Below are 15,052 nucleotides of genomic sequence, written 5' to 3'. Positions count from 1 at the left end.
GGGGTTTCTAAGGCGGGCTTATCCGCGTTTAACATTATAGCTGTTTAACTATTGTAATACGGACCTTAATGTGTTGGCTTTATTTGCATGTCACCGGTCAATACAATAATCATGCCAGATAAGGTTATCGATGAACTTTAGCATCCAAAAAAATAGAAAACGGGATTTTGTGTATGTTATAACTATTTTTTTTATTTATCGTATTAAACACGGGATTGTCGTTAGTATAAATTTATAATAAATGCTATCAAGTACTACACAATTTGTGTTAATTCTTATTCTACCTTGATCCACACTAATCTCAACAAGTTAGGGGATTTTAAAAATGTATATTATATTCGTATTTATATAGTGTACCTATTATTATATATTTCACCCCCCCCCCCCTATCAAAATTCCTAAATACGCCACTGGAGTAGATACCTATCTAACACATTTTCGGCAATTTTGTTTAATAACCTTATGTTTAAGATCTTATCAAATAATAGTAATTTTAATTTGTTTACTTTACAGACGATTTCATTGAGTATGTGGACGTTATTGGTAACTATGATAGTCGGCTCCATATTATTGGATATTGAAGTAAGCTATTAAATTACGTATATACACATATAACATTTAAACATACACAATCGATTAAAACAATTATATCCAATCATGTGTAATAATATTTAAGTTAAGTATTTATGTATGTACTAATATATTTTTTATATTCGTTAGAACCTAATTGCTACTCTCAGGCTGCCACTAAGGCAGAATCAATGGCTCTATACTCCGTGCCACGAGAGAAGTAACCCGTTTCCTGACCAAATCGCGGTTGAATCCGCGCATCCCCCACTTATTTGACATATCGGCGTTGCACGATCACGGCCGTCACCGATCGGCAACGTTATAATATAGTAATACTATTAGTATGTATCATGTTATAAAGTGGGGGAAACGGGGCCTCGGAACGGTCGTGGCCGTCAGTCTGCATGCGCGTAGCAAATTACTTTTCTCCTGGCACGGCGTATAGTAGTCAATTTTTAAAAATACTCCCGTCCTAGGGATGGTAATAGTATTTATGTTTCTTGAATATATCAATTCAAGAAACATTTTCTTGAATATATCAATTCAAGAAACATATCGATATTTGCCCTTAAATAATATCGGTATTAATTTAAAACAATTATTTTATTTTTATTGTTATATTGTCGTAGGTATTGATTTCAATTACACCTATATTATATATTTTATAATAAAGCTACTTTTCTTTCCAGAAATGTTTAATCCAACGACCCGGTAGGTATAAACGACTAAGTATAGAAGCTAAGTATAGAAAGAAAAGAGCGCCTTAAAATAAAGACATGGGCAACACAACACGCGAAAACTAGCCGGGTATAATTACATAAAGCAACATGATTCACGAAAAAAAATTCTTGAGAAATCATAGTAAATTTGTAGTTAATAATGAAATTTTAAAATACAATCACCTAATTGAAAATCACGTAGATGTGCATGCTGTATTTTTCAAATCATTTTGAATAATACTAACGGAGTTATAACCAATTTAACTAAAAATTATTGTAGTGTATTTTCATTTTATAAGATGTAGCTTGCAGTACAACGACTGACTGACACCAATGGCAACAATAAACAAAAATAATTTATAAATATTAATATCTACTAGTTAACTAAAGTCAGTTTTTGCACCTTAAGAAAAATCTCATTTTTATACCAGTCCCACATGCTACCAACTGAAGATTCAATTAACCTAATATTATCAATACATTCAAAATTTTGTTATCTATTGATATGTTCAATAAAAATTAAATTGTGTTTGACTACAGATTTTTTTATATAGGTTTAATAATAATAACACTAAAATAGTCTATCCAACTTCAGTTAGAATAGGTGATGAGCCACATTTATAATTCGTTCTGTCTGGATTCTTCATATGGAATTGTATGGTAGGTCTAGCTAGGTACCTAATAGGTACCAAATTAGCTGGCGATCCCTTTTTTAGACATCCCATCATGAACAGCTTGAATTGCACCTGCTAAATTTTCTTCAAAAATGCAGATGATTTTTTTTGGAATTCTATAAACAAAAAGTAAACATTATGTTAAATAGGTATGTCAAGTATAAGAAAATAAATGTACAACGCATACTTAGCTTAGGTGCCATTGACGATATTATTAGTAAAATCCTACGATTTAATGGATTGGCACCCTATAACTCATATACTTATTTGTATTAATTCACATAAGTCGTTGAAACAGTGGATTAATTAAAAACTATTTAAAATAATATATTTGATTAATAAGATTTTGATTATACATATTATTAAGTACGTATCTAAATTCTAGAAGTATGAAGTTTTAGTGGCTTCATTAGCTTTCATTATTACCAAATTGAATAGTCAACATTAAATGCAAAATATTAAATTCTTACCCGTTTTTTAGGTTCTCTAGAATAAAATTGTGATGTTACGAGATTAAATTTCAAATGATCAAATAAATAAAACGATAAGACAATGATTGATAATAAAACAGTATTAGTGAAGCTATATACTTAAAAAAAATAGGTACCACAATAGGTGGGGATCGTGCATTTAAGATTAAACATTATTTATACGAAAAACAAATTTACTACCACAATAACTGTACCCGTGCCAATAACTATACAAGTTAAATTATTACTATTATAATCTGCAACCAATGGTAACCATTTATAAATATATAAACTTATTTTATAAAATAATTTAAAAAAAAAATAAAAAATGTCATTGTAAAACCAATATGTACCCGAAATAATAAGATATCAACAAAAATGAGTGATATCCCAACAAAAATGCTCTGAAAGTTTTGGTGTAATTTTATAACTAGGTCTTTGAAATGTAAATTTAATTTATGTTAAAATAATCCGCTAAATAATAGAACTTAACTATAGTTCAAAGAATTACCTAGCTATAAATGATATCTCAATTTTTAGAGTCGTTTTTTTATACTTAGCCTTTTTTACATGGAGTTTGAAGGAGTATTTTTGTTGTGTATATAAGAATCTACAATTATGGAGGTTTTTTATTTTGGGGAGGGTAAACTTACGTGATCCAATCAGAAGCGTCCACATTTGTTAGATTTTCATTGGCTCTCTCACAGACCATAGTGGAACAAATTGCAATCTCCCGTCTTGAATTTTGTTTCCAATCCACTCACGAACTTAGTAGGATTACAAATTTAAAATTAAGGCGAATCTCATCAATGTTGTAGACCATATTGTGTTCAATTTGGTTTAGATGTAGGTACTACACATTTCGTATGCTAAAGAGTCCGAGTCGGGAAAGGATTCGCACTGTTTTCCTTAGTACCTATTGAAAACCTTTATATAATATTCTAATTACACGTAACCACCACATGGTAGTAGATTTTCACCAACCCAAGAGTGACATTATATTGATTTAAATTTTTTTTTTAAATATTGATAATTTTCAATACATCGATATTTAGGTTTTTGTTATATCGTGCTACAGTAAAATGTTGCCATCCCTATCGTCTCCCATTCAGTATAAAGCCTAAAATAGTCGTAGTTAGTTTAACATGACCAGGTATATAATGTGAGAAAAAACGAACCAATGAACTAGGTAGGTACTCAAATTTAACATTAACTCAGAGCGATACAGAGTGAAACAAATCAAATAGTATTAGGCCTGGGTGGCCGGCTGATTCACTAAAATTGAAAAATGTGTTAGCGGGTGTCCTTACTAAAAGAAGCACCGGCACTTGTTTCGACATATTACGTGACGATTCAATGTGAATATATCAGATTTTATTAACAGAATAATACAAGACACATACACTTTTTTATATATAAATTGGATTTAAGGCTTTGGCGATTGAGGTTGTCAGCCTAGGCTAGTAGGTTTGGGACGGTCGGTACGTTTGGTTAGCAACATGTGCATGTGGCTAAGTTTGTGCCACGATTTAAGATAGTATGGTTCCCCATTGACCCATTAGAAAAATGTTATCACACGGCATACGATTTAAACCGAAAAGTCACGTGATCTACAGGGTCCTACACATACAATGCTCATATCGGTTTAAATTAAAACTAATAAAAATGTTATGTTATACCTATAGGTATACAATAAAAATATATATAATGATCATATATTATAAATTGTAAAATGGTCCACTAGAAGCGCTAGCACCGGGGGTACGATTTAAATCCAATGTCATCTTATTATTAGCTCTTTGGGCAACCATTCTATCTTAAATCGTGGTTTGTACGCATTACAAACCCGGGTGGTCACCCATTCGAGAACTAGTGGCTGCGGCCATTATGAGATTGATTTCAGATACTGCGCCGCGCCGAGCCACCATTATTATTTTTATTTTTATAACCTTTGTCATTTATACAATACATAATTATAAAATATAATAGACGTAATAATACAATTTAAGAAAGCAATATAAGATAATTTTCTCTACCTACCTCGGATTACATATTTATAATAATTGAAATATTAAATAACTGTATATTACTGTTTTGTGTGTCCTGAGGAGCCTCTTATTAGATCTTATTGTACTTATACTCTATTCAGTTTAAGTTGATTCTTTCAAGAATCTTTCATCAAGAAAACTTTGTCAGCCATTTTAAAGATTACACACCCAGAATTTTTTTTAAGATTGTCCCTGTAAAGCTAACATATGCATGTTTTCTCGTTTTTTAGGTTCTCCTCCAATACTTAACACCAACATTACCATTATGCCTTTTAGCGCCATGGCTCCGGGAATTGGGGTTTGTGATATTCTACGGCGCGATCGATCTAAAACTGTATAGGTAATCAATTAAGATATCAATTAATTTATTAAATTTTACTAATATTTTCATATCAATAGGATTCTGATGCAATTTCGTACTAGAAAAGCGCACTGTTGGACAATTACTGACAAAGATCTGCTGAAATATTTATTGTTTGGTGTTATTGTGGTAGCTGTTTACCTCACTGCCTGGACTGCAGTTAGTCTTAACTTCTTTAATGAAGGATGGGTCCTCTTGATCCACATTGAAACCGAAGATGGCTCATTGTATACAACGTGCAAACCTCAGTGGTGGAATCACGTTACAGAATTCGGTAATCATCTAAAGTATAACATATTATTTTATACTAAGTAAAATATTGCTACCGACCGATTATACTAATAAAATTAAAATTTACCCGATATGGATGTGTACAGGTATTATGGAGCTTGAACCTACTTCTATCCTGTATTATGAACCTACGCACAATGTTCCAAAAAGGATTTTTAGCCAGACAAAATTATTTTACATTTTCAAACTCAGTTTTTTCATTGTAAATTCAGAACGCATAAAGTCCTGAACCCAATTTCTGAATTCCGACAGTATTTATTTATTTTTTTGATTTTTGAAATGATTTGTATTTGAGTAATATAGTATTATCTACAACAATATGAAATATATAATAATAAAATAAACATATTATTATTGATTATAAATAATTTATTATTAATTATATTGATCACTGGGCCATATTTACGCGGCGTGAAAAATGGACGAAAAATGGATGTGATTATGAAACGTTGTTGTCGCCCATTAGTTACTTATGGAGTCAATTTTTGACACATAATCAAATTATTTAATAACTTAAACAAAAACTTTATAGTTATAGATGTTATATCTCTTTTAAAGTGGACATATTCAAAGAAATTACAGCTTCCACATACCTAATCAAAATGTCAGATTCTGCCTAAATGACAACGAAAATACTATATCATACTACTTAAGATCTACTTCTGCATCTACAAAAGATCCTTATTCTTTCATCTTTAGGTTATGACGAATCTCATTTTTGACCACATGAATTGTGTTAAAAAAAACGTCGGATCGAATGTATTTAGTTAAAATAAGACTAAGATTAAAATCAAAATATATTTTGCCTGGAAAAATTTGTTTTTATTATCAAGTTAAAAATCGAAAACTAATGAAAAATATTTTTTAACCTACAGGTGAACTATTGATTTTAACCGTGGGTTTATATTATGGAAATTCAGCACGTAATGCCCGCGTGCAGTTTGAAGAACGGCGTTTTCTCTTTTACGCAATTATAGCGGAATTAACGTTTAGTACTATCCATAATGCCATCCGTACAGTCTATCCAATACCATTCCACCAGGATGTGACATTCATAGCCGCCTTTTTACGCAGCCTGTTAACAAACACTCTTGCACTGATCATCATATTTGCACCAAAGGTATGATAATATATCATATATGTTATATTATATATAATAATGTACTCAATTTTGGTTAAGATTGAACCGATTTTTGTTATCATGTTATTTTGATGTGCAAAATGAGTTTAGTGAAAAATACTTAAATGATTTGCGAAATATGTCAAGTAAAGCCATGTTTTTATTGTCTCCCGAAAATAAACATTTTTGAGAACTCGTTTTTCGCAGAGACCTTCCATTTTATCAGTATCTAACAACATTTATAGATATTTACTTTTAAAACAAGTAATTTGTAATGTTATAGTTCCTTAAATTATATGCCAATTAAAAACTTATTAAGCTTAATACGTCTCTGCCTATCAAAGTAGAAGACATATTACAGTTGCCTTGTTGGCTTAAAAAAATGCAAAATCTATGATATGAATCGTGAATTTGTTCATATTGAAATGTCACAAATGTTTATTGTTGACAATAATTGCAACTACATAATATAATCTTGTTATTATTTTTTAATGTTAATATTTTTCGTCATTAGATATGGTATCAAAAAAAAGTTAACGCTGAACTCCGACATTCCGCTATAAATCAAGAACTTTCAGAATCATTAAAAGCTGATATGGCAGATAAGGACTTCAGAGAAATGAACATATCTGAAATGACTTCGGATGAAATAAGGGTGATATTTTTAATTTGAAAATAATATTTATATTCATAAGGTTTTTAAGTTAAAATAATTTATATTTACCCCCAATTACGAGAATTAGGCACTGTCGTGGATGCCTAAGGCCTTAGGCAAAAAGTAAATTGTTTCTTTTTATGTAAGAATTGATATTATTTCCTAGAAATTGTTAACAATGGCTAATAAATGTTTTACTTAAGTTCGATGTCTTGTCGGAATCTAAACGAATAAATAGTTCTGAAGAGTGTCATTCGTTTTAAATTGTTCCTTCAAACTCATAAATGTCATTCATATCCATTTGATTTTTATTTTAGCATAAGTTAAGTATATTTCTTATTCAAATTCACATTTATGTCTAAAAATAAATATTATATATTTTGTAATAAGAAGTTTGATAATTATGTACATGTATAATTTGTTGTTATTTTAACATATTTAGTTGCATGCATCGGACCGGACTTTTTTTTTATAAATATTTTTATGAAATTTAAAAAGTGAGGTTTTTTAAATATCTCAAAAAATATTACAAATATTAAAAAAAAGTTTCAAACAAGAGTTGTTTATTAGACAATTTACAAAAAAATGTCTGCTGTAATTGCTCATCTAATTTGTATGTAGTTAAAAAATAATTGATAATTTTCTCTTTTACCGTGTTAATTATCTTAATCAGGTTCTTAAATCATTCAATTATTGTGTTGATATGGTAAAACATATAAATGGTATTGAAATCGATAAAACTATGTTTCAACAAGACCAATATAAAGACATTTTTAAAAATAAACCTTATAGCTTTACAAAACAAGTTATAACCAGTTATATTTTCAAATAAATTCACATATTATTCAGACATTGATTTATGAATTTGCAACTACGGAAAATATTTTTAATTTTTAAGATCATTACCAAAGATTTTTTTTAAAATCTTTGATATTTAAAAACATTGTTAAGACTATCTGACCATGACTTCACTTTTACTAATAAAGATATGTGTTTTTGTTTTTTCACCAAGTTTTCTGTACTTTTCTTAATAATTGGGAAAAACAAAAAAACAAATCATTGGACTTTTTACACTCTAGTTTTTGACAAAATCGATTTTATTATTTTACTGTGATTTATAAATGAATAAAACTAAAAACTAGAAATGTTCACCAAATATTTATATTAGCTTTTTCTATATAGAGAATAATTTATAATTTATTTTGTCTCTTTTTAAGCTATTAATTGGCATGATCAATTTTAATTTGTTTTAGTATTTTTATTATACCTACGAATCGAAAAGGAGTTTACTTATTTAATTGTATTTTTAAATATTTGTCTTTGGAATTTGAAACTTTTAACGTATTATGTTTTATATAGCCATATAAGTACACACTGATATTTTAAAAATTTGAATGCAATTATTGCGATTTATCGTATAGTAATATTACCTACTAAAAGTAAAATAAATTACTTTAATAAGTAGAAATATAAATATGTAAATCCATTATTAAATCATCTCATTTAAAAATAGTTTGTACAATAGACTTAAGCAAATTAATTAATCATAAATTTGTTTCAGGAGGAACTCAGTCGAGTTTATGTACAAATGGGAATATTACGGGATAAAACTGTATGTAAGAAAAACCCTCATATATCTAAACGAAAAGGTGGAAAGAAATTGCCACATAGACGATTTTCATTACAGGTAAATTAACTGAACCAGCTGAAACCAGGAGTGGGAAAATGTATTGTTTCGTTGAATAAAATAAAAACAAAATGTTTTTTTTCTATGTTCTCGGGAACGGTTGTAGAAGAAAGGAAGCAGAGACAAGGTATGCAACTTTTACGAAATATTGACTTGCTATTCTTAATTTAAATTTATTCACACTCGAGCCTGTATAATAATAAACCTAATTTGTATTATAGTCATCCATTAAAATTCGAAAAAAAAATAAAGAACTAGATTCATCAGAAATAAGTGAAACAAATGAGACAAATGAAATATCAAAATCTCCGGAAGACTCAGTGGTTAGCAATGAAGACGTTCCTACTGTTGGAAGTGGATATGGTATTTGTAGTTGTAATTCAACGACGGGAATACATCAGACTAATTGCAACGAATTTAATGACAGTAATGGTAAGATATTACATTACGTTGTTTACAAATACATATTAATTTTTGAATTAACTCGGCTGTGGATTACATTATGAAGGAATAATTGTCACAAATACCTACTTAAAATCTAATTAAATATTTAAAAGAGTTAAATAATAACTCAATATTTAAACCAAACAATTTTGAATTTAAAGTATATATGTATGGTGGTGTAAATTAAACACTTAATAAGCTATAATGATTACAATTTATTTTTTTTAAATGGCCAGGATTCTTATGATGTAATTTTAAAAATATCTCTACTGTTATGCAACTAGAATCTAGAATCTAGATTTCTCAATATTATTATCGTTGATTATAAATACCATGGCTAAATATATTACTATATTAGCTGATCCCGTGCACTTCGTTACCCGTTAAATGTACAAACTGTATATGACTCAAATGCGTTACTTGTTCAATGCGTCATTTAACATTCGGTGCATCATGTTCTAGATTTATCTTAACTTTTCTGTTGTCCGGAATTAAAATTCTACCTGTGGTCCTATATCCGATGAATAAAAAAATCCAAATTTAATCCTTTTTTAAATTAGCCTATCTTCTTCCCAGAGGTATAATCATAGGCGAAAATAAGGGGGGGCTTTAGGGGCTAAGCCCCCCCCCCCAAAATGTCCATAGCTCTCCTAAACATTTCCTACATTTTGTTTTTAGTTTATTCAATATTATCAAAGTAAGGCCCTATTAGCCCTATTAGCCCCCCCAAATGTCAAACGCTATTTGCGCCTATGGGTATAATCTATACCGAAGCCCTATAAGTTGACTCACGATTAGTGATGGGCAAATATTTTAAACAATCGATGTTCGATTGTTTTCATGTATGAAGCTATCGATGTTGAACTATCGGTGTTTAGTCATAAGAATATCGATTGTTTAAAATATTCGATATTCGATGGTACAAAAAATTTAAATTTAAAATTGAATATACTCATTAAATGTTGTAAAATAGTAGGGATTCGAATGTTAAAAATGTCTTTAAACTTGATAGTGAAACGGATTTATATTTAGTTGATAATAAACAAAGTTAAATTATTACAAATGATTTTTTTTTTGCTGTTTAAAACGTTTAAAACTATGAACAATTTGTTTCTTTTCTTAGTTTAAATCATGTTTTAAACATGTCAACCCTGAAAAATATGTATATAAAAAAATAAATAAAAATATAAATATAAATAAAAATATAATAAATATAAATATATTAATAGTATACATATAAAATAATAAACATAATCAAATCCCCCATAAACTATCATCTAGTGATTGCAAAAATAATAGCTTATGAAGTCTTTTACATGTAATTCTATTCCTTTTAGTACTTAAAGTTGACCCGGCTTTAGAAAATAACCTTTCTGAGGGCACAGAGGTGGCAACTATTGAGAGATATTTAATAGCAAGTTTAGATAGATTTGGATAGACAGTACTCATGTTATGCCATACTTCTAAGGGTTTCTCTGATAAATTTGTTAGATTGCTTTTTAAATATAGGCACAACTCTGAAGGATATCCAATTTCCGTTTCAATGCATTCCTGGTTGGTTTGTTGCATTAAGCCGTTATGATTATCCCATAAGCTGAATCCATCAGATGTATTCTGTTCTTGGTCTAAAAAAGTAATTAATATTTAAAAGTATACCATGATTAATTATAAATAAAACTAACATACCTAAAGTTTATAAATTAATCAAATAACTTTGTATTATTAAATCAAGTACCTGTTAAATCTGGTTCTGGAATACTTTCTACTTGATCTGTTGATGTTTTCAATGTATCGGATATTATACTTAGAGCTCGGGATAATGCTATAGATGATTTAAAGTATATCTTTTTGAAACGAGGGTCCAAAATAGTGGCAATTGCCACCTGTGTTACACTTTCTATGCATTCAAAACGCTTTTGGCATTGTTCTAATAAAGCAAATTTTAATTTTGAACTTATGATTGTTGTAGTTTTAGTTTGATTTATTTTATTATATAATAAATGAGTCATTGGGATAATTACACTACTAGTGACATAAAATTCACCACACAACTCTCTTGTTGCTGCTTCCAAAGGTTTAAGAACTTCTATCACTTCTGTAATATCTAATACACTTTGTGCAGATATCATTTCAGGTGCTTTAATGTTCTTATTTAATATTTCATTTACAAATGGGCGTAGAGATATAAATCATTGTAACATGTAGAATGTGCTGTTCCAACGAGTGGAAACTTCTTGGATTAATTTACCATCCCCGCCTGTCAATTTTCTTAAATCATCGCTTCCAACACTGTGCTTAAACCAGGTAACAATTGATTTAACATTTGAAATTCATTTTGTCAATTCAGCTACATTTGACAGTGATCTTTCTGCTATTAAATTAATTGTATGAGCAAAACAAGGAATTTGATGATTTCTTCCAAAAGCTAATTCTATAGATTTTGTCATGTTTGCTGCTCCATCTGTAATTACAGCAGTGACCGATTTCATAGGAATTTCCCATTCAAAGCAGGCTTCTTTTAATTTAACTGCTATATAATCTGATGTATGTCTTTCACTTAGGTCATAAACTCCAAGTATACCAGATTTTAATGTGAACGTGGAGGTATTAGCAAAGTGAACGGTGATACCTAAATAACTACGTGTTTGTATATCTGTCCAAATGTCTGTAGTCAATGAAAAATTATTAGAAATTGAAAGCGTTTCTTTAAAAATACCTGCCAATGCTTCATATTTCACAAATTTTTCTTGAGACATTCCTTCTACTAGGCATTTTATAGAGTGGTGCTAATGATTTTATTAATAACTTAAAACCTTTATCTTCTACTATAGAAATGGGTTGGTTATCTTTTGAAATCATATAAACAATTAAATTTGTTATTTTGCTGTCTTCAACTCCACCTTCAGTATATGTTGATATGTTATTGAATGATTGTTTTATGTTTGTTTGACGTTTAAAATTTTGATAGGGAGGTGGCAATGTAATGACATTATCTGTATTCGGAACACTAGTATTAATAGCCTCACCTGGATCATCAGCTACGTCTTGTTTATTACTATCATGTGTTTTTTGATTAATAATTGACTTATGCATACTATTTAGGTGTCCATTTAAATTTGTGGTGTTACCTGATGTCTTAAGTTTCTTATAGCATAATACACATGTCGATGTTCCGTCATTATTTTTCTCGAAATATTTCCAAACAGCACTTCTTTTTGACATTTTCTCAAATATTATAGAAACTCATATGAAGTACTTATTATGAAATATGAAGTTTGAACTAATTAGGTATTTAATTAAATAATTATAAGTCTTAATAATAAAATTATAACCCAAACTATACCGTGCATCTAGTTTGATAATCAATGACCATAATTTCGGTTATTGTTTGATTACGGTTTAAGACCATAATTCAAAACAAAATTCGTGAAACCACTCGAATGTTGAATTTATTTGTCTAAAAATACTTAATACGAGCGTCTAGAGGCAGCGCCTCTTATCAGTACTATTATCAACATATTATCAACATCGAACTCTGAACATCGATATTTAAAGCGATACTTTGATGGGTAAAATCGATGGTAAAACATCGATGTATCGAACGAAAACATCGATGGTTTTTGCCCACCACTACTCACGATCTACCTGTTCAAGCCTTCTCAGTTCGGCTTGTGGAAACTCTCGTTTAATCTAGAAACTTTTATATTTCGTGCTTTATTAGAGCATCTTGAAAGATTAGATTTACGCTTTCGTGGCATAATTCATAAATGCTATACTTTCAAACCACAGAAAGAAAACAAAATAGAAAATATAAAACAAAATCCGTGAATGATAAATTGTTTTTTTTTTCACAGCAATCAATAATTTATTATTAAAACCCATGGCGACCATTTATAAATAAATATTTCCACCGTAAATATATAATTCCCTGTTTGAGCACATACCCTGGTAGGACCTATGTGGATGATTTGTAGCCTATGTCTTATTCTGATGTATAAACTATTATATTATTTTAATGTTATATTGTTAATATCATTATTTATGGCAGTATAATTACATGGTGTTCCACAAAGAATTAACTGACTTTGAATATTTTTAAATGTATATTGGTAAGATATAATTTTAACCGAACATAACACATGTTACAATTTGAGGATACCCTCGCAAAATATGTTCTACATACCTCATTCATAGATCTTCAGGGCTAGGAAATATTCTTACACAAAATTAGTCAATTAATAATTTAAAAAAAAAATAATATTATTATTGTAATTTTGGAGGGGAGAGTCCAAGCAACCAAGCATAGTCTATGCTTCCACCAACACACGAATGATATAGATACAGTATTTGAATGCCTATTAGACTTCCTCTAGCATCTCTGGTGTGACAGTAGCTACTATTACTGTTGTAGATCCGGTACGATGGCATGACAACCATGTGATTACTGATTACTGCAGTTAATTTTTATTTAACAGTCGCTTCTAGAGCCATCTATTGGCTTTTGTATGATCGTCCAAGACAAAAATAAAACATGGAAACACTTATGTTCTTTTTTGATTTAAAAATGTAAAGTGGAAAGTCAGTTAATTCTACGAGGAACACTAAATGTTGTAAATTAAAAACACCATGGATACATAAGACTATCAAGTGAAATTATTATAAAAACATTATCTAAACTTATGACTTATATATTTGCACCAAGAATAATTTACAAATATTTTAAGTACCTACGAAATATAACTACTTATATAAGAACCTTAAATCGTTGATTTTTCGCACGCAAATAATAAAAAATAATTTAAATTTGGTTAAGTAACATATAACTTAGTTTAGTTAATTCCCTAAGTGTATAAGTTATTTTATTTTAATAATTCTCATTCTCACAATATATTACTCTATATTTATTAGATAATAACTATGGTGAAGGAACATCAAGTTCAAAATTCAACGTGTTGACTTGATGTTTTTGGCTCAGGTAATAATATACAAACATACTTGTTTTTATTTGAATTAAAATCACTTTAGTTATGACTTATGACCAACACAATTTTATAATCATATGTTATATTTTTTTTTATATAATAATTATCATGTATTTATATCTTGGTATATTTTTTTTGTGTATTGTTTCAGAGGGTCCACAATGTCAATAAAAGAAGTTAGTAAGAGTTGGATTGTATGTTACTATGGTGACCAACTGCAGTTATATAGATGTGTTAGTATTTGAAACATGTGTTGTAGATTAAATAAATTCCTACACTAATTATTGATGCACTTTTGCTAAATAGTTTAATTCTGATTGAGACAAAAAACACTATTAAAAAAAAAAAATTACACTCAAATTTACTTTTTAAATCAAACTTATGTTGAAAACCACGATACGAAAGTTGCTTATTTAAGGACATCTTACTCGCATTTATTGTCTTATATGTGCGCAAAATTTTATAACAGTAAATCTAAACTCAGCAGTTCACGATTAGCTTTTGTTTTATCATCAAACTTTAAGGTAGCAACAAAGTCTTTGGGTTTTTGGAGGTTATTTTTGATATTAAAATTTTAAAACAGTAATTAATGTGTAAATTATTAAAGTTTAAAAAATATCATACTATGTCTTTAAAAATCACAAATAATATTGTTACCTTAAGGTTTGATAATAGGTCAATTAACTCTAATATTAAGGGGGTCAGAGCCGGTACGTTTTTTGACACAAAAACATGTTTTACAAGAAAAAACTCACGCCCTGTAGAATAGTCGAATTTCGTTAATTTTTTTTTATTTATTTAAAAGTAGAGAACATTTGTAGGTCGAATCAAAGCCCGATTTTGAAAATTATAATTATAGAAGCTAGAATATGTATTTGAATAATGCACGATACTTGTTCTTTTTCAAACTTATTTGTCTACTACTATTTAAAGTAAAATAGAAATTCGAGCTTTGATCCGACCTACAAAAACTTCTCATCTTATTGGTTAAAAAAAATGACCAAAATTTGACATATTGACGAGGCTATCAA

The 15,052-nt window shown here is 29.1% G+C and overlaps 1 protein-coding gene across 3 annotated transcripts in view; it reads left to right on the top strand.

Annotated features, from left to right (window-relative positions):
* The window catches only part of LOC100569647 (probable G-protein coupled receptor 158), a 59,008-nt gene extending 44,705 nt beyond the window's left edge, over positions 1-14,303 (top strand). For 2 of the 3 annotated variants that reach the window (XM_008186731.3, XM_016806228.2), the window contains 10 exons: positions 514-582; positions 4,712-4,821; positions 4,881-5,116; positions 6,009-6,253; positions 6,768-6,908; positions 8,470-8,595; positions 8,702-8,722; positions 8,817-9,027; positions 13,948-14,014; positions 14,173-14,303. In XM_008186731.3, coding sequence (XP_008184953.1) covers positions 514-582; positions 4,712-4,821; positions 4,881-5,116; positions 6,009-6,253; positions 6,768-6,908; positions 8,470-8,595; positions 8,702-8,722; positions 8,817-9,027; positions 13,948-14,000 — 1,212 coding nt within the window. In that variant the 3' untranslated portion in view covers positions 14,001-14,014; positions 14,173-14,303. The remainder of the gene's footprint in view (positions 1-513; positions 583-4,711; positions 4,822-4,880; positions 5,117-6,008; positions 6,254-6,767; positions 6,909-8,469; positions 8,596-8,701; positions 8,723-8,816; positions 9,028-13,947; positions 14,015-14,172) is intronic. The other variant, XM_016806236.2, reaches the window with a different exon arrangement.
* The last annotated feature ends 749 nt before the right edge of the window (positions 14,304-15,052 follow it).

This window comes from Acyrthosiphon pisum, chromosome X, assembly GCF_005508785.2.
Source record: "Acyrthosiphon pisum isolate AL4f chromosome X, pea_aphid_22Mar2018_4r6ur, whole genome shotgun sequence".
Classification (NCBI taxonomy): Eukaryota; Metazoa; Arthropoda; class Insecta; order Hemiptera; family Aphididae; genus Acyrthosiphon; species Acyrthosiphon pisum.
This window is presented reverse-complemented; position numbering and strand designations above follow the sequence as displayed.